Source organism: Mirounga angustirostris, unplaced genomic scaffold (genome assembly GCF_029215605.1).
Source record: "Mirounga angustirostris isolate CCGP_5_RB_7025 unplaced genomic scaffold, mMirAng1.0.hap1 SCAF_3, whole genome shotgun sequence".
NCBI lineage: Eukaryota > Metazoa > Chordata > Mammalia > Carnivora > Phocidae > Mirounga > Mirounga angustirostris.
This window is the reverse complement of record NW_026991711.1, coordinates 103,153,144-103,174,088: the sequence shown is the minus strand read 5'-3', so window position 1 is coordinate 103,174,088 and position 20,945 is coordinate 103,153,144. Positions and strand designations below refer to the sequence as shown.

Below are 20,945 nucleotides of genomic sequence, written 5' to 3'. Positions count from 1 at the left end.
TGGATTCATAAAAAGCTTGTAGAAGCAGCCATAAATCACAATCAGCATCTTATCTAATCCATAGCAGTTCATTTAGAGTGTTTCTGTATTTAGCACTATTCACTGTTGGTGATACAAAAGAAGTAAATCATGGACTGTTTCCTCAAACTCTGGATACAACAGCAAGATCTGCTGTTAGAACTAGTAAGTGCAGTGTGCTGTGCTGGACATAGTTTATTTATGGAGTTGTTTTGAGAAGTACTACATCAGAAAAGGCTTTATGAGGAAGTAGGACTTGAAGGAAAGACTCTTAGGATGGTGAGCATCACCACTGGTGACATCTGTGGTATAGGTGAGAACACTGGGACAGTGATTAGCTGGCTTTAAGTTCACAAAGCAAGAACCGAGAGTAGAGGCCAGATACTTTTATTCAGTCTTACACTTCACTTCAGCTCTCTTGGCTCTTGATTAGTAAACGTGTTGTAGTTTCTTGTGAAATTGTTTAGCCTCATATTGAAAAATACCTTGTGTTTTCCTTTTAGGCAATGATGAAGTAAAACGGGGTGTCTTGCTGATGCTCTTTGGTGGTGTTCCAAAGACAACGGGGGAAGGAACCTCTCTTCGAGGGGACATAAATGTTTGCATTGTTGGTGACCCAAGTACAGCTAAGAGCCAGTTTCTCAAGTAAGCGTTTGCCTGAGGTAGCACATTGGAAAAAACAGTGTGTAGAGTTCCAGGTTTTCTGTGCTGTCAAGAATGCAGTCAGTGTGCCTTTACTAAAGCAGGAGTATAGATTATGATTGTTGAAAATATAACTTGCTTAGATTAAATCACCTTAATTTGTTTAACAGAATGTGACAACATTTTACAATTTTTTAGAACAGGGAAAAATTGCCTATAATCTCAATCCCATTTAGAATTCTTTTAATCCTTGTATAATGTCTTCGTATAATCTTTTTATAAGTCTTTGGATACATGAATATGTATTTTCATGGTTATAAATCATAGCATAGCTATTTTTTTTTTTAAGATTTTATTTATTTATTTGACAGGGAACACAAGCAGGGGGAGTGGAAGAGGGAGAAGCAGGCTTCCTGTGGAGCAAGGATCCCAATGCGGGGCTTGATGACAGGACCCTGGGATCATGACCTGAGCAGAAGGCAGACGCTTAACGACTGAGCCACCCAGGCACCCCAGCATAGCAATTTTTAATTTTAATTTGCCCTAATTTCCATGTTTATTTTCACCATTTCTTATTGGTGTACCATAACTTAAAAATTATTTTCCTAGCCTGTCTTCATTTATTTTAATGATTATGGATATCGATACAGTGAACATCATGATTTGTATAAATTTTTATTTTATTTTGTTTTGTTTCCTTTGGGAAAATCCCTAAACATGGGATTGCTGAGACTAAGGATACAAACATTTTTAAGGTTTTTGGGGTTTTTTTTAAGATTTTATTTATTTGACAGAGACACAGCAAGAGAGGGAACACAAGCAGGGGGAGTGGGAGAGGGAGAAGCAGGCTTCCTGCAGATCAGGGAGCCTGTTGTGGGGCTCGATCCCAGGACCCTGGGATCATGACCTGAGCCGAAGGCAGACACTTAATGACTGAGCCATCCAGGCACCCCCATTTTTAAGGTTTTTAACTAGGAAACTGCTTTCCAATAGCAGTGCAATAAGGATGAGACACGTTATGCTAACCTTATCAGTATGTGTACTGTTTTAGCAGTTTTGCTTATTTTTAGAAACTATAGCAAATACTTGCTTAGTTTCAAACTTTTAAGAAACTTGGAGGTCAAAATAAAAGCAACCAGTTTTGAAACACCTGCTGTGTTCTTGGTGCTGTATATGTATATGCATCTTGTCCTAGCAGCACCCAGACAGGCATGTAAAATAATCATCTTTTTGGGGGGAGGCAAACAAAACTTCTCTGAAACTTAGTAAATTACCCAACTTCTCATAGCTAACAAGTGACTGCTGAGCCATGAATATTAGAATTCAGATGTATCTGACTGCAAAGCTTTTGCTCTTCATAGTATATCAAGCTGCTTTTCCTTTATTTGTTTGGGAAATTTGTAAAATGGCACTGTTCTAGAACAGAGAACATTTTTAGTTGGTTTGGAATTTTATAAGTAAGTATTATTTCCTTCACATATATCAAGGACTAGGCTTTAGATTTGAAAATAGTAGTCCTAGGTTGAAAGGAATTCGTCTGGGGTGCCTGGGTGGCTCAGTCTGTTAAGTGTCTGCCTTCGGCTCAGGTCATGATCCCAGGGTCCTGGGATCCGTGCCCTGTGTCCAGGTCCCTGCCCAGCGGGGAGCCTGCCTCTCCCTCTGCCGCTCCCCCTGCTTATGTTGACGTTCTTTCTCTCTCTCTGTGTGTGTGTCAAATAAAATCTTTAAAAAGCGGGGGGGGGGGGGGGGCCTTCTCTCTTCATGTCCTCTGTTCCCACCTCCCCTCCACCACCACAAAAAGATGTGCCACAGTGTTGCTGTTGGTAACAGAGTTGTACACAGTTATCTTAGAAATAGCCTTTTATATCTATATCTTTTAGCATCTTTATTGCAATATAATTTCCATATCGTAAAATTCACCTCTTCAAAGTATACAGTTCAGTGGTTTTAGTATATTCACAGTGTTGTATGACCATCACCAAACTAAGTTTACAACATTTTCATTACCCAAAAAGAAATCCCATACCCACTAGCAGCCTTCATTCTCCCCACTGGCCGTAGGCAACCACTAATCTATGTTTGAGTCTCTATCTGGACGTTTCCTAGAAATGGAATCATATACTATGTGATTCATTTTGACTGGCTTCTTCTATTTAGCATAATGTGTTCAAGGTTCAGCCATGTTGGAGCATGCTGGTATTTCATGTTCTTTTATTACCTAATATTCTATCATACATATTTACCACATTTAGGTGTCTATTTATCAGTAATGGGCATTTGGATTGTTTTTACTTTGGCTTTTATAAGCAATACTGCTATGAACATTAGCAAATAAGCTTTCACCATTTTTTTTAAATTGTAAAATACACATCACATTTACCATTTTAAACATTTTTATATGTACATTTCTGTGGCATTAAGTACATTCAAATTGTGCGGTCATCACCACCATCCATCTTCAGAACTCCTTCATCTCCCAAACTGAAAGTCTCTGCATTAAAACAGTAACTTCACATTTACTCCTGTCCCAGCCCCTAGCAACCACCATCCTACTTTCTGTCTCTAAATTTGATTATTCTAGGTCCCTCATATACATGGAATCATACAGTATTTGTCCTTTTGTGACTGGTTTATTTTACTTAGCATAATAGTGAGGGGTCATCCATGTTGTAGAATATCTTAGAATTCCTTTCTTTTAAAGAGTGAATAATAATCGATTGTATGGACTTAACCACCTTTTGTTTTATCTGTTCATCCATTGATAGACATTTGGGTTTCCACCTTTGGGCTATTGTGAATAATGCTGCTGTGAACATTGATGTGCAAGTATCTGTTCAAGTCTCTGCTTGCAATTCTTTGGGTTATTTTTAGCTTTTAAAATTTAGGTCCTTGGGGCGCCTGGGTGGCTCAGTTGGTTAAGCATCTGCATTCGTCTTGGGTCATGATCCTGGAGTCCTGGGATCCAGCCCCACATCGGGCTCTGTGCTCAGTGGGGAGTCTGCTTCTCCCTCTCCCTCTGCTCTTCCCCCCACTAGCGTTCTCTCTCTCTCTCTCTCAAATAAATAAATAAGGTCCTTGATCCATTTTGAGTTAATTTTTTATATAGTATGAGGTAGGGGTCCAACTTTATTCTTTTGCCTGTGGATATCCAGTTATTTGAATGCCAAGACTATTCTTTTAGCCTGATGAATTGTTTTTGGCACCTTTGTTGAAAATCAGTTGACTGTAAGTGTCAGGGTTTATTTCTGGACTCTGGGTTATTTTCATAATCTCGATGTCTGTCCTTAGGCCAATATCACACTATCTTAATTACTATAGTTTTGTAGTAAGTTTCAAAATCAGAAATGTGAGTCATCCAACTCTTCTTTTTCCAGATTGTTTTGGCTATTCTGGGTACCTTGAGTTTTCACATGAATTTTATTTATTTTTTTTTTAATTTTTTATTTTTTAGTTTTAGAGAGAGTGCATATGAGTGGCAGGGGGAGGAGCAGAGGGAGAGGGAGAAAGAGAATTCCAAGCAGGCTTCACATCCGGAGTGGAGCCCAGTTGTGGGGCTCGATCTCACAACCCTGAGATCATGATCCAAGCTGAAATCAAGAATCAGACACCCAACCAGCTGAGACACCCAGGTGTCCCCTACATGAATTTTAGGATCTGCTTTGTCAGTTTCTACAAAGCGAGTTGTGATACTAATAGAGATTGCATTAATATGTAGATCAATTTGAGGTATATTATCTTTTTAACAATTTTAAGTCTTCTGATCCATGAACATGGGATATCTTTGCATTTATTTAGGTTTTTAATTTTTTTCAATGGTGTTTTGTAGTTTTCACAGTACAAGCTTGTGCTTCTTAAATTTGTTCATAAGTATTTTATTCTTTTTTATGCTATTGTAAGTAGAACTGTTTTCTTATTTTCATTTTTTACTTGTTCATTGCAGGTGTATAGAAATACAATAGATTGTTGATCTTTTATCTTGCAATCTTGCAAGTGCTCATTTATTCTGTTTTAATGGATTCCATAGGATTTTCTAACTATAAGGTCATGTTATCTGGGAATAGTGATAGTTCTTCCTTTCAAATATAGATGCCTTTTTGTTTTTCTTCCCCAATTGCCCTGGCTAGACTTTTCAATATAATGTTGCACAGAAATGACAAGAGCGAACATCTGTATCTTGTTCCTGAACTTAGGGAGAAAGCATTCAGCCTATTACCATTAAGTATGATGTTAGCTGTGGGTTTTCATAGATGCCCTTATTAAGTTGTGGGAAATTCTTATATTTCTAGTTTTTATCATAAAAGGATGTTGGATTTTGTCACATGCTTTTTCTGCGTCTATCGAGATTGTTCTTATCCTTTATTCTGTTGCTATGGCATATTATTAATGTTTAGATCTTAAACCAATCTATTATTTTGGAATAAATCTCAGATACAGGTTTGTCTTGTTTTGTTTTTTAAGTGCAAGGCCTTCTAATAGATCATTGTTGCCAAACTTAATTATTAAAGACTTCTTTAAAATGATGTTCTTGTCGGGGGAGACGGACCATGAGAGACTATGGACTCTGAGAAACAAATTGAGGGTTCTAGAGGGGAGGGGGGTGGGGGGATTGGTTAGCCTGGTGATGGGTATTAAAGAGGGCACGTTCTTCATGGAGCACTGGGTGTTACACACAAACAATGGGTCATGGAACACTACATCAAAAACTAATGATATAATGTATGGTGATTAACATAACATTAAAAAAAAGGGGAAAAAATGATGTTCTTGTCATGTATGAACTTCATCTTCCATTTGACAGGAATGGATTTAAGTTGATTTAAAAGGCCAAAGGAGATATAAGGCTTTCTGTTCAGTCTGTGACATATGTCTTTATGAAATGCTTATGTTTAATATCTCTCTCAGATGTTCTTTAAGAAATTTCAATTTTGGGAGGCGCCTGGGTGGCTCATTCAGTTAAGTGGCTGCCTTCGGCTCAGGTCGTGATCCCAGGGTTCTGGGATCAAGTCCCACATCGGGCTCCTTGCTCAGCAGGGAGCCTGCTTCACTCTCTCCCTCTGCCTGCCTGCCGCTCCCTCGCTTGTGCTCTATCTTCCTCTCTCTGTGTCAAATAAATAAATAAAATCTTAAAAAAAGAAATTTCAGTTTTTGATTGACATAAGCCCTGTCAGCTGACATTTCTAGAAAAGATGCTTTTGTAGTCATGTGTTAATGAATATGATAACGTTGAACAGGCACGTGGAGGAGTTCAGCCCCAGAGCTGTCTACACCAGTGGCAAAGCATCCAGTGCTGCTGGCTTAACAGCAGCTGTTGTAAGAGATGAAGAATCTCATGAATTTGTCATTGAAGCTGGAGCTTTGATGTTGGCTGATAATGTAAGAACATTTTATACTTTACTAAAGAAATCAGAATAGCCCCTACCCTATCAAAAAGGCCTATAAATTTCTATTAAAGAGAAAGCCTTTAAAAAAAAACCCATTTTTAGTAAATAATTCAGTTTTATTAGCTTAGAATTTGAGATAGTCATCATTAATTGGTTTCTGAGCTTCTCTAGAATGTATTGCCTGCCCTGAGCATGTGTTTGCTCTGACTAGTAGTTCCCAGCATTTGTTCCTTTCCAGACCATGACACCTCTATGAGTATGTCTCTTGCATTTTACATGTATTTGACATAGATCTGTTAGATCTGTGAAAGCATATAAGCCATAGCTATACGTTTATAAATGTTGTTCCAACTTTACCCTTCACTACCCCAGCCTAAAATGAATGCTAAGGTGACCCAGAATATTTGACCTAGAGATTTACACAAAGTTCTGATGTTGAATAAGGATGCAGTAAGTAACTGTATGTTTTTAATCCTGCTCTTGATTTAAAATGAGTCAACATGTATGGTTCCTTCTAGCTCTGGAATCTGTCGAACTATCCTCCTCTATCTAGTAGGGGAAATTAAGATTGCTTAGTTACCTACCTTAGAGTTATTTAGAGAATGAAAAGATCTCTGTAGTAGCAAACTTGAGTTTATACTTGGCATTTGACATCTCAAAGGCAATTTCTTATGCTAATTTGTTTGGTTACAAGGGTGTATGTTGTATTGATGAATTTGATAAGATGGATGTGCGGGATCAAGTTGCTATTCACGAGGCTATGGAACAGCAGACCATCTCTATCACTAAAGCAGGAGTGAAGGTATGTATGTTCACTTCTGTTCTGCTGCATCATGCCTTAGCCTTAAAGATTAGTGTAGCTCTAGAAACGTTCACTTGGATAAAATGCGTTATTTCAACATGAAATGCTGATCATTGAAGTGGGAAACATAGCCCTGAGCATTATTAATCCAAATTATAGGCGCTTTTTGGGGTACTTAGAAAATGTATTGCTATGACAGAAAATAGAGAAAGCATTGGTAAAATTTTTAGCATTTCACTTCTCAGAATTTCCACCAAGCTTCTATATTCTTTGATAATGTGTGCTTCCAGTTGTAACAAAAAATAATCAGAGTCAACAGATTATTTAAATGAAAATAATAAGTACAGTATTGTAACCAATATTAGAGAGAAACCAGACTTTTTAAATAAAAGTAATGCATTCAAATAGGTAAGGAAAATTTAAGCAGTAGAATAAAATATAAATTAAAAGGTGAAATCTTCCCCTGCAACTCCTATCACCAATAAATGCTCAGAAGTTATAGCCCTTTCAGAAATTTTTCATATATAAGTAAGCATAATACATATAAGTTAGTTCTTTGCTCATTTAACTTCATAATTTTGTTTTGGCAATCTTTCTATACCAGCACATATTAGATCCATTTTAGTATTTATTTTACTACATGGTTTTCAAGTCTTGTGTCCCCCAGTTTGGCTCATTAGATTCCCATAGAGTGACATTTGGTCATTTTCAGCCTTTTGATTACAAGCCATATTGTAGTAAACATCCTTGAACATGCATCTTCCTGTACCTAGCTGCAAGATAAATTCCTAACAAATTGCTGGCTTAAAAAATGTGTGTGTCATAACCCCACCATTAATATGGGAGTGCCTGTTTGCTATACGTTACCAGACTTTAATTTTGATGATTCAGTAGGTGAAAAATGATGCCTTAATATTTTGGTTTGCATTTAGTTAATTATGAGTAAGATTGAGCATTTTGTCCTATGTTTATTGACCATTCCAGATGTCTTTTTAAACCTATAACAATGATTTCTTTTATGGTCAGGCTACTCTGAATGCCAGGACGTCCATTTTGGCAGCAGCAAACCCAATCAGTGGACACTATGACAGATCAAAATCTTTGAAACAAAATATAAATTTGTCAGCTCCCATCATGTCCCGATTTGATCTCTTCTTTATACTTGTGGATGAATGTAATGAGGTAACTGTGTGAACTGTCGCTCTTGGGTTCCTTTGTTATTTCCAGTTTGAGTAACTGAAGGAGACAAGACTGTAGGATGTACTCTTGAACGGCTGGTGCATGTGTTTGCACTGACTTTCATTTCTCTCAGAATGGCATAAGATTGGGCAAAAGGTTTATTAAGAAAATCAAAATAAAGTCACTTTAATTGCTGGCTCCACTTAATTGTGCTGAGGAATATTGAGTTTTTTGTTGTTTTTGTTACTGTTTTTTTAATTCTGAAGAGATAAAAGGAAACATGGTTAACTCCCAGCCATACTCAAAGATTTTTACAGGAATTTTTTTTTGTTGGGTGTTGTTTTTTGTTTGTTTGTTTTTTAGTAAGCTTGGAAAAAATTGGTTTTTTTTCACCAAATCATGAGTCATTTATCTTCCTATATCTTCCCATCCAGTTGTTGAATGTATATCACACTTTTTTCCTAATTATGTAACAGTTTTAAGGTTGACTGTAAACTTGTAGATTTACTTGGATTCTAACATGTTAGTTATTAAAGTTATTTATACCTAGACTTAAATATTCAGCCACATTGCACAGCTCAGATGTGCACAGAAGTACAAAATGACATTATATGGAAGCTAACATTCTAGGCTATACAGTTAATTGCTGAGCATGAAAGTCCCTACATTACATTAGACAAAACGATTACCTCTTGCTTATAGCGAAACTTTATTATCTAAATAAAAGCTGCCTTCCATTATGTGAAGGCTATGGAACAGCAGATTTTTGGGGGGATTTTTAGTTCTTTATGTTTTGTTTTTTCCCTTCACAAATCCATATAAATATTTAACCCAGTCCTCCCCCTTCCCTATCTCCATCCTCATAGCTGGGAGTTGTCTGATTTTCATATATTTGTGTTTGTGTGTGATTCTTCAAAGATTTTATTTATTTGACAGAGAGCACAAATAGAGTGGTAGGCAGAGGGAGAGGGAGAAGCAAGCTCCCTGCTGAGCAGAGAGCCCATGGGATCATGACCTGAGCCAAAGGCAGCCGCTTAACCGACTGAGCCACCCAGGCACCCCTGTGTGTGATTCTTTAGTTTTTAAACTTTTTAATTGGAAATAATTTCAAACTTACAGAAAAGTTGCAAGAAATAGAATAGTGCATGTAGCACCCATGTACCCTTTACTCACATATTAACATTTCTCTATATATCTATGGTTTTTTTGTACTATAGGAGAGAAAATTGCTTATTTTTAGTGTGGTTTTTTTTAGGATTTTATTCATTTATTTGTCAGAAAGAGAGAGCACATGCAAGGGGGAGCGGCAGGCAGCCACTTAACCGACTGAGCCACCTAGGCGTCTTTTTTTTCAATGTGAATAACAATTCTTTGATTATCTTCATATATTCACAAGTGGCAATATAATATTGTGGCTAAGAGCATGGACTCTGAAGCTAGACTGTTCAAATCCTGGCTCCATTATGTATTGTGATGTCAGAAAAGCTACTTTACCTCTCTGGGCCTCAATTTACTTATCTGTAAAATAGGGATAATATTACCTACCTAATAAGATTTTTGTGAGGGTTGCATGAGTTAAATGCTTCTAGACACACTTAAGGCAACAGTGCCTGGCATATACGGAGCACCCTAGAAATCTTAATTCTGGTGGTGTTATTAAAATCCATTAATTCCTTCAGGAATATTCTTAGCGTGGGGCAAAGGTATGCATTAAACTATTAATTTTAGGGGTGCCTGGGTGGCTCAGTCGTTAAGTAAGCGTCTGCCTTCGGCTCAGGTCATGATCCCAGGATCCTGGGATCGAGCTCCGCATTGGGCTCCCTGCTCAGTGGGAAGCCTGCTTCTCCCTCTCCCACTCCCCCTGCTTGTGTCCCCTCTCTCACTGTGTCTCTCTCTGTCAAATAAATAAATAAAAATCTTTAAAAAAAAAAAAAAGAACTTTTGATTTTAAATGAAACTGGTACCAAACTTTGCTCAGAAACTTGGTACCCATTGATACAGCTTTCATTGGCATATTAGAGCTTGTTTTTAGCTATAAATAATTTTGTAATGCCAGGAATAATCTGGAGTGGATATTATTGTGACTGACCAAAGTGATTTTCTTCTTTTGAATTAGGTTACAGATTATGCTATTGCCAGACGTATAGTAGACTTGCATTCAAGAATTGAGGATTCCATTGATCGTGTCTATTCCCTTGATGATATCAGGAGGTATCTTCTCTTTGCAAGACAGTTTAAACCCAAGGTAACTTGCCCTTTTGTACTGGCATAGGGCATTGAAGAGGGCATTAAAAAGGGTTCTGTGGAAATTAACCTATACTTGTTTGGGGGTTTTTTTGTTTGTTTTTGTTTTGTTTTCTTTTTGAGGTTTTTCTGTTTTGAGAACAATGTTTCTTCAGAAAATTGGGAAGAGGAAATTTTCTAAAAATGTGAATAATTTTCTTTTACTTGTTAGGTGCTAATAAAAAGATTTTTATGGGTGAAGAATTTTGGATAACCAAATAAAGTCGGACATACTTTTATTTCAGCCATTATTCCTAAGAATCTTAAAATTATATGAGCTCAATCAGTAGTCTACTGAATGTTCTGGAATCTTTAAGGAAAAATTTGGATTCCTTTAGGTCATTGTGATGAACATGGCTTAATATTTTACAGTAATTGATGTAGTTCATTTAATTGAATCTGTACTGGATCCAGGACATTTATTTTTATTTATTTATTTATTTATTTATTTTTAAAGATTTTATTTATTTATTCATAAGAGAGAGAGAGGCAGAGGGAGAAGCAGGCTCCCCGCCGAGCAGGGAGCCCGATGCGGGACTCGATCCCAGGACCCTAGGATCATGACCTGAGCTGAAGGCAGACGCTTAACCATCTGAGCCACCCAGGCACCCAGGACATTTATTTTTAAAGTAAACTTTGTAATCCATTTGTTTTGTTTAACATTTTCCTAAAATAGAATACCAAAAAAAAAAAAATTGATTCTGGTTGAGGTTTTTACACTATTGTCTGGCTCAACTTTGGGGAGTTGCCCTTAGATTTTAATTATCTATCACCTTCACTGATTATATGTAATATTGAGATTGATTCTCATTGTCCTGAAAGAAGCTTAATGAGGCATTTAAAACTAAGGGTTACTGGTCACATATGTTTAAGGAGGCTTTTGTTCTCTATGACTGTGTACCGGTCCTTTGACCTTGGCAGGCTTCCTTAATGGGCTGAGTTCCTCGCTCTGAAAAACTGAATATTCTTTTTAGTATTCTCACTTTGTTATTATTCAACAAATAATAAGGTTTATTGAAATAGCTGGAGTGTGTGTGTGTGTGTGTGTGTGTGTGTGTGTGTGGACCTCTCTTTTTCTCAAAGACAGCATAAGTTAATTAACTGAGTTTCAAGAACAGTTTGAGCATTAATTTTTTTAATGAGCTTTGGCATCTTGGGTTTAAAAGGCATTACATCCTGTTCCACTGCTTTAGCTTGTTCTGTGTCTTTTAGAAATGGCATTTGCTTAAATACCCTGCTGTATTCCTGTTGACAAAATTAGTATATGAAATTCACAGGCATTCTTAGTTTAGTGTCTTTTGTTTGTTTGTTTGTTTTTTAAGATTTTATTTATTTGACAGAGAGATAGCAGGAGAGCACAGGCAGGGGGAGCAGCAGAAGGAGAGGGAGAAGCAGGCCCCCCGCTGAGCAGGGAGCCTGATGTGGGGCTCCATCCCAGGACCCTAGGAACATGACCTAAGCCGAAGGCAGTCCCTTAACCAACTGAGCCACCCAGGCACCCCAGTTTAATTTCTTTTGAAATGCATTTCAGTGTTAATTCTTTGTTGACTACAGAGTTTTGACCCTCACAGTTCCCCAGAGTGTCTCTACCTGGAAGGCTCTTAAACTTATGTTTAATGCAGCTCCCATCAAGTAGAAAAGCTCTGACTTTGGTGATGTTCTGAAACAGATTTCTAAAGAGTCAGAGGACTTCATTGTGGAACAGTATAAACGTCTCCGCCAGAGGGATGGCTCTGGGGTAACCAAGTCTTCATGGAGGATTACAGTGCGACAGCTCGAGAGCATGATCCGTCTCTCTGAAGCAATGGCTCGGATGCACTGCTGTGACGAGGTATCAAAGTCACCTTAACATAACGGGAGGAAAGAGCAATTGATTTGTTGGTTTATAAGCATGTTTTTATCTTTGGTATGACCGTTGAGTGCTCATAGGATACACGATGCTAAGATTTGTCACTTGAAGGTTGCTGGTAAACATTCATTAAACATAGTTAGATTAATATGATGAAATAATCATGTCATAGATTATAGAGTACATATAGAGGTGAGTTACCATTAAGAGGTAGATGATCCTCCTGAAGTATTGTGAGAAAGTCAGTAGTAGCCTAAAGCGACATCATCACATCACAAGAAGGGTGAGTACAATGTAATAAGTTATTTTGAGAGAGAGAGACCACATTCACATAACTTTCATTACAGTATATTGTTCTAATTGTTCCATTTTATTATTAGTTATTGTTAAGCTCTTTACCTAGTTGATAAACTTTATCATAGGTATGTATGAATAGGAAAAAACAGTTTATGTAAGGTTAAGTACTATCTGCAGTTTAGGCATCCACTGGGGGTCTTGGAACATAATCCCTGAGAATAAAGGGAGATACTGTGTACCACATTTTATTTACCCGTTGATCCATCAGTGGACATTTGGGTCACTTCCACCTCTTGGCTGTTGTGAATAATGCTGTGATGAACATGGGTATTTATATGTTTTGGATATTCATCCCTTATTAGATATATAACATGCAGATACTTTATCCCATTCTGTAGGTTGCCTTTTTTACTCTGTTGATGACCTTGATGCTCAGAAGTTTTTGGAATTTTATACTGTTTCATTTGTCATTTTTCTCTTTTGTTGCCTGTGCTTTTGACACCATTATCAAATCCAATGTCCTGAGGCTTTTTTCCTGTGTTTTCTTACAAAAGTTTCATAGTTTTAGGTCTTCAATCTATTTTAAGTTAATTTTGTATGTGATGTAAGGCAGGGGTCTAACTTCATTCTTTTATATAAGATACCCAGTTTCCACAGTACCATTTGTTGAAGAGACTATGCTTTCCCCAAGGAGTGGTCTTGACACCCTTGTCAAAAAAACTTTTGACCATATATGTGAGGATTTAAGGATAACCATTACTCTATATAAGCGTGATCATAGAGTATGTCCCCCCTTGTGTCTGGTTTCTTTTATACAGCATTAACACTATAAGATACCATCCAGGCTTTGTGTAGCAATAGTTTGCCTGTTTTCATTGCTTTGTAATATTCTGTCAATACATCACAGTGATTCACCTGTTCTGTTAATGGATATTTGGATAGTTTCCAATTTGGGTTCTCATGGGATATACATATCTTTTGGTCTATATATGTGTGTGTACATTTATGTTGGGTATACACCTAGAAGTGGAATTGTTGTCACAGGTTGTAGGTGTGTTAAGACTGCCAAAATGCTTTTCCATAGTGGTTGTATCAATTTATATTCCCACCAGCAGTGAATGAAAGTTGTTCTACATTCTTTCCAGTACTATATATTATTGGTCCTTATAAGCCATTCTGGTGAATTTATGGTGTTAACTCATATTCTATGTGTGTGAGAGAAAACTAAAATGCCACTGTGATTTGGTGTGGAGAAAATCTGTGTGGTGTATCAAGAACACTGACTTTCTGATTTACTTCATCTTGATTGGTTTAGGTCCAGCCTAAACATGTGAAGGAAGCTTTCAGGCTACTGAATAAGTCAATCATCCGTGTAGAAACACCTGATGTTAATCTAGATCAAGAAGAAGAGGCCCAGATGGAGGTAGATGAGGGCCCAGATGGCATCAATGGTGAGACACTTGTTTACTGTTCTGGAGTTAGGGACCAAAATGTTCTCTGAGATGTTACGGTAAAAGTGTACTTGTTGATAGTTTTGAAGTCTGTATAGCAAAAGGGAAAAAATGGATATTGTACTATTTACAAAGTAAAATACAATTAAATAGTTAATATAAAATATATATGCTTGAAAGACTGAAAGAAAATATACCAAAATGGTAAGAGTTGGACCTAATTCCCCGGCCTTATTTATCATTATTTTGCTTTTGAATTAAACACATGTTCCAGACAAATACCAGATTTTTAGATTTTGTGTATAATATTGCAAATGAACTTTTAGATCATGAAATCTTTGTATCTGCCATCCTTCCCATTCCTTCCACTTTAGTTTTTTTTGGGTTGTTTTTTGTTTTGAGAGAGAGAGAGTGCACTCACACAAGGAGGGACGAGGGGCAGAGAGAATCTTAAGGAGGCTCCACACATGGAGTCCTTCGTGGGGCTCCCTCCACACATGGAGTCCTTCGTGGGGCTCCCTCACAACCCTGAGGTCCTGACCTGAGCCAAAATCAAGAATCAGACGTTTAACCAACTGAGCCACCCAAGCACCTGCTTTCAAATTAGTTTTTGTCTTCACTACTAGCATTTACAAATTTGCTTCTAATTTATTTGTAAAATTACTAAATACTGAGTATAACTAAATGCTTATTTAGAAGTTAGTATTAAAATAGAAGTAGTAGGGCACCTGGGTGGCTCAGTCGTTAAGCGGCTGCCTTCAGCTCAGGTCATGATCCCAGAGTCCTGGGATGAAGTCCCACATCGGGCTCCCTGCTCGGCGGGAAGCCTGCTTCTCCCTCTCCCACTCCCCCTGCTTGTGTTCCTGCTCTCACTGTCTCTGTCAAATAAATAAATAAAATCTTTAAAAATAATAATAATAAAATAAAATAGAAGTAGTATACTTACAAACATTTGATTCATATGGTTGATAATTTACTTAGGTCATGTTGACAGCCCTGCTCCTGTGAATGGAATCAATGGCCACAGTGAAGACATAAACCAAGATTTAGTTCCTAAAGCCTCCTTAAGGCTGAGCTTCCCCGAGTACTGCCGAATCTCCAACCTTATTGTACTTCACCTCAGAAAGATGGAGGAAGGTAAGGCTGTACCTAGTGTGCGCACATGCTCAGTCATTATGTAGGTTGTATTTGCATAAACCACTTCTGTTGCTAAAGATTCTGTTTTGTCAGAAGAGATCATAAACGTTACACAAGCTCGCTTTGGCAAAGAAAGTCTTTGGGATATCAGTATAGATGACAGTCTAGACATTTACCCGTAAGTTCATTGCCAGATAAAGGTCATTTGTTTAATGTCCTTGGCCTATTTCAATGTTTTTGAGAAGCAGAAGTTGGGATCTGATAATATGTAAAGAAGCACTTAGCAAATGTTTATGCAGATGCAAAATCACTGTTCCTTAGAATAGCTTTACTTCAAATGGATGGAGTCTAGGTTGTTTATATCTCGTAACCAAGTAATTGAACTGAAAGGACCATATTAGCCCAGGTTATTCTGTACTAGAAATGAAGTAAAATCCTCATTTCTCCATAGGTAAAGTGTGATACCTGGACACTAGTACACTTCCTACCTTGACTGATTTACTGTGCTATTCTAACATGCCTATAGTTAACCACAAGGCAGAAGGAAAAATGATGAAGTCAAGGGGTCGAACTTAAACTTTCATTAGGTGGTTACCCATCAGGTAGTTCTTACTTAAAAATCCCCAAATGCTGGCTTCCATACATATTCTCTCATCACAGTGTGCTGTCTGTGATGGAAGAAGAGAACAGCAGAGATTGTCTTAGCTTACTAAAGATTTCAGCCCTGTAGTTTTTCCCCTGTTTCCTTGGAACTGTAGGCCAGGTGCGGGAAGGAGAGAAGGCAATAAAGAGGCCACTAGGACAGACAGGTTTAGCCCCACCCTCTTCTCACATAAAAACATTGGGGAGCTTACATGTTCGTATGTTCACACTGTATTTCATTTTTCTCTTTATCATGCAACTGAATTTTAAACATGGCAAACCATTAATGGAATAGAGGTATGGTTAGCACCCAGACACTATCTGCATTCCACAGACAAATTCTGCTAGGTCTTCCTTTAAAAAAAAAAAAAAGATACTATTCACCCAGTCAAGTAAGTTGTGAATTCTCAGTCTTCAGGTAGACAGCTGTTCTCTAGTCTAGCGCAGGAAGCACAACCTTTTTTTTTTTTTTTAAAGATTTTATTTATTTATTTGACAGAGAGCACAAGTAGGCAGAGCAGGAGGGAGAGGGAGAAGCAAGCTCTCTGCTGAGCAGAGAGCCCGATGCAGGGCTCAATCCCAGGACCCTGAGATCATGACCTGAGCCGAAGGCAAATGCTTAACTGATTGAGCCACCCATGCGCCCCACAACTTTTTTTTTTTTTTTTTTAAGATTTTACTTATTTTTGCTAGAGAGAGAAAGCACAAGCATAAGCTGGGGGGAGGGGCAGAGGGTGAACAGGAAGCCCGATGTGGGATCCATCCCAGGACCCTGGGATCATGACCTGAGCCACCTAGGCTCCCCCCACAGGGAGCACAACTTTAAACCAAGAAGGTCACTTACCAAGAACATTTAGATAATGAAGTTTCAGTACACCCATAATAAAACTTTTCAAAGGCATTGTCAGTAAAGCTAGAATTTTCTTGTTTTTGATTTTGTATTTTATTAGCAATAGCTAGAGTCAAGACTGAGTAGTTTTCTTTTATTATACTTTCTGTAGTAGTTGTATTATCCAAGTTCCAACTTTTCTTGTGACTTTAGAGTTCTGCTTTGGAGTCTTAAGAAGTAGAAAGTCATTCAGTATAGATAGACCTTACTGAAATAAATTGGTAATTTTTTATTTTGAGTGAAAGCCCATGGTTCACTTCTTGGTTGATCTCAGCTGCATGAAATCTTCCGTGTTCCAAAGAGGAAAAGTTATGTTTAAGAAGTTTTGTTTGCTGTTGCTAATTTATGCTTTCAGTTGCTATTGGCAAACGTTCCCATGGGTGATGAAGCATAGAAGGTGGAGGAAACACCTTCATACTTTGAAATCTTAATAGCTTTAAGAAACTTGTTTCTTATAATCTCTATTTATTAGATTTTTTTTCCTCAGGATAAAGTGAAGCATACTTTAATACAAGTAATATGACAGGTTATTTCAGGCTTACGCTGGAACATTGCAAATCTTATTTCAGCAGATACACTTTCTGACAGGTTGATGGTTATCTAATCTGTACATTATCTTGTTGTGTATGCAAACCCCAAGGATTGGCAATACAATTTGCTAGAAGGAAAATTTAATCCTTTTGAAATGTATTTTTTGTTGCAGAAGAGGATGAGTCGGCATTAAAGAGGAGTGAGCTTGTTAACTGGTACTTGAAGGAAATCGAATCAGAAATAGATTCCGAAGAGGAACTTATAAATAAAAAGAGAATCATAGAGAAAGTCATTCATCGACTCACCCACTATGTACGTACAGAACTACTCCTGCATGATTATTAATGGGGGAGGGAGTCCATGCCTCATGTTCATTTATTTTGAATTCTTGGGATCTACTTAGAATTATGAATTGTAAAAAAGAATTTACAGCAGTTAATTGACTTCTTTCCTCTGCTGAAACAAGCAGAACCTAAGTTAAATCTGGGAAGGTGGATTTAGGGTCTTACTGTCTTGAGTTTTTTGTTTTGTTTTTTTTTAAGATTTTATTTATTTATTTATTTGAGAGAGAGAGAGAGCACATGAGAGGGGGGAGGGTCAGAGGGAGAAGCAGACTCCCTGCTGAGCAGGGAGCCCGATGCGGGACTCGATCCTGGGACTCCAGGATCATGACCTGAACCGAAGGCAGTCGCTTAACCAACTGAGCCACCCAGGCGCCCCTGTCTTGAGTGTTTTTAACCTTTGTTTTCTACTCCCATAACCATAAACCTGCAAGCATTCTGACCCCTATCTCCTGTTTTCTATGTTTCCTCTTCTCCATATCCTCACTTCCCACATCACCCAGCCTACATATGTTCTGTCCCAGTGATCACTCTTTTCTCAAACTTTAAGCTGTAATCTCTCTGTTTTACTTGATTGGTAAAACCCCAGCCTTGGTTAAACATAATTCTTTAACTATCCTGCATCCAGGCAGTTAAAAGTATCTGGAGAAAGGCATACCACCACGGGCCATGTCCTACTTTAAATTCATGACCACTAATCTCAAGCGGATCATTCTTTACTGCGTCTTACCAACCTCACAATGACGCTGTGCAGTGCTGTGACTTCTCCCACTCTCTTACGGACCATTACAGGCATATTCCTCCCTACCTACATCAGTTGGTCATTCTCTGTATTCAGCCTGTCATTAGCATTTGTCACGTTGATTGCTCCTTCTAAGTCACCGTATTTTCCTGGCTCTTTTCCTATCTCTCTGATTATTTCATCTTAGTCTCTTTTCTCGAGTCTTGTAACTTTTTAAATGGAGTACTGTCCTCAGTCCTCAGACCTCTTTTCTATTTACATTGATTACCTGAGTGATCTCATTGGGTTCTATGAGTTTAAACCCATCTACTGATGACTCCCAGATTTAGCTCTCACCTCTCCTCTAAACTCCACATGTCTAGCCAGCTGCCTACATGTGAACTACAGGCATCTCACACTCAGTGTGTTCAAAACATTTCTTCCCCTGTGCCCATATACTTACTTGTTCTAAGCCTTCTACCTCAGAATCATCCATGATTCCAATTTTCCCTCATAGCTTCTCCTTTTAGCAACAAACCCCGTGAGCCCTGCCTTCAGTATGTGTATTCTGTGTTCTCTTCTCCCTACCTTCACATCTTAAGGTCCCATGCATGGACTTTCACAGGAGCCTCCTAACTGTCCTCCTTTGTACTGGCTCTGTGTCCAGCAGCCAGACAGAGCTTCTAACAAATCAGAATGTTTTAGTGCCCTATCTTCCAGTCCTTCCCTCATGTTTGCAATAAAATCTAGTCTCCATACCATAGCCTGCAAAACTTACACAATCAAATCCCTTGTTCACCTCATTGCGTAGGACTCTTCATGTTGCTACTCAGTGGTGCTGGCCTTGTCACTATTCTTAGACACACCAAACATGAAGACCTTTCACTTGTCTTCCTCCTTTGTCTCTTTACCCAAATCCCCTCTTCCATTCTGATGTCTGCTCAAATGTTACCTTCTCAAAGAGGTGGTTCTTGCCTGGCCTGTCAGAATAAGAACCTCCTTGGTATCACTCCCTAACCTGCTTCACGTTACTTCATAGTGCTTATCATTGTTCAGTTTGTCTCATTAGAATGCAAGCACCAAGAGGGCAGGAACTTTGTTTTGTTAACTACTATATCCCCAAGATCTGTAGTGGTGCCTGGCACATAAAGAGGTCAAATATTTGTTGAATGATTGAATATTTCTGTTTAAACAGCAGATTCAGCCATCCTGCAGTTCACTTTACAGTGTCCACTATATGAATATTATGGGTGTCACATATCAGTGTTGTGTCATCTGAAAAGTCATTTACTTGTGGGAGTAGATGTGAGTGTATGATTACAGGTGGTGTCTGTTGGAGCGGGGTGTTGAGAACAATTACTCAGATCAGAATTTAATAAATAATATCTATGAAGATAAAGCTGAATTGGGGTGGTGTGCATTCAGAGGTCTTTCTAGTGCTGGGCAGTGTTTGCACCAGGCCAAGCCCTTCCCTCCCTAGTGTCTCCTGGGATCAGTGTAAGATAAAATGACCCACACAAATCCACATTGGGACACCTGGTGAAATTAGCTGATCTGAACTGGGGCTAACTTTTTAACTTTACACCACCTGAGCTAGCTCACTACAGAATACTAGAGAAATTATACTGTGCTGATAAGGTGTTCTCCCTGTGAGGGTGTGTTAGTACATAAAGTGATCTCTTGAAAGTGTTCAATCCCTCTTAGTGACAATAGTGCTCCTAGTATGGGACATTTCTGCCTTCTTTGGATCAAATCACTGTTTCCTGAGTTCTCTATGGGCTTGGCTGGAAGTCCCTCTCCTTTGTGGGTTAGTCTTGTTTTTTTTAGGGAACACACGTGCCCTGGGGAGCCGGGGGGAGGGGCAAAGGGAGAAGGAGAGAATCTTAAACAGGCTCCACGCCTGATGCAGGGGTTTGATGTCACAACTCTGACATCATGACCTAAGCTGAAATTAAGAGTCGGATGCCTAAGCAACTGAACCACCCAGGTGCCCTTCATTTGTTTGGTTATTTTAGAATGAATTACAGGTACATGTGGCATGTTCTACCCTTTTTTATTAGCTCAGAGTGAAAATTTTTCCATGTTGATTATCTTTAGATTCTGCTTCTAACTGAATTATGAAGGGATGGTATATGAAAGAGTTCAGTGGCCAGTAATTAGAAGTTAACATAAGTGACATTAAAACACTTTTATCAGAGTGATAAACAGAATGATAAGCATATTTATCATTCGATTTTACACAGTTGCATAATCTTAAAATTCATGCATTATATCTTACCTTTTTTTTTTCTTTTAAGATTTTGTTTATTTATTTGACAGAGAGAGAGCACAAGCAGGGGGAGCAGCAGGGGGAGAGGGAGAAGCAGGCTTCCCGCTGAGCAAGGAGCCCGATGTGGGGCCCTATCCCAGGACCCTGGGATCATGACCTGAGCCGAAGGCAGACACTTAACTGATTGAACCACCCAGGCATCCCATCTTATCTTTTTTGAAATTATATTTATAGGCTGTAGTATGCCAGGAAACCTTACTGAAATCACAATGTTGTTGAGCTCATCTATGTATTTTGTAATTTTTCAAGAGGTTTATGGTATGAAAGGGTCTGTATCCTAGTGGGAAAGGAGTTTAACAGAACCTTGGTAAAGATTTTAAGGGGTAGTCCTTTTTCTAAGTCCTTCTGAAGGGGAAATGGAAGAAACGCTAATAGCAAACACTCAGAAGGATCAAGTTCTATGGATGGGGGCATTTTTACAATACCGCTGGAGACGTGAGGACAAATGTTTGT

At 38.3% G+C, this 20,945-nt stretch overlaps 1 protein-coding gene across 1 annotated transcript in view; it reads left to right on the top strand.

Annotated features, from left to right (window-relative positions):
- Positions 1–20,945, top strand: part of MCM6 (minichromosome maintenance complex component 6) — a 34,760-nt gene that overhangs the window by 10,025 nt on the left and 3,790 nt on the right. The window contains exons 8-16 of the mRNA XM_045868948.3: positions 522–663; positions 5,892–6,033; positions 6,736–6,843; positions 7,870–8,025; positions 10,139–10,267; positions 11,975–12,136; positions 13,767–13,902; positions 14,884–15,039; positions 17,274–17,413. Coding sequence (XP_045724904.1) covers positions 522–663; positions 5,892–6,033; positions 6,736–6,843; positions 7,870–8,025; positions 10,139–10,267; positions 11,975–12,136; positions 13,767–13,902; positions 14,884–15,039; positions 17,274–17,413 — 1,271 coding nt within the window. The remainder of the gene's footprint in view (positions 1–521; positions 664–5,891; positions 6,034–6,735; positions 6,844–7,869; positions 8,026–10,138; positions 10,268–11,974; positions 12,137–13,766; positions 13,903–14,883; positions 15,040–17,273; positions 17,414–20,945) is intronic.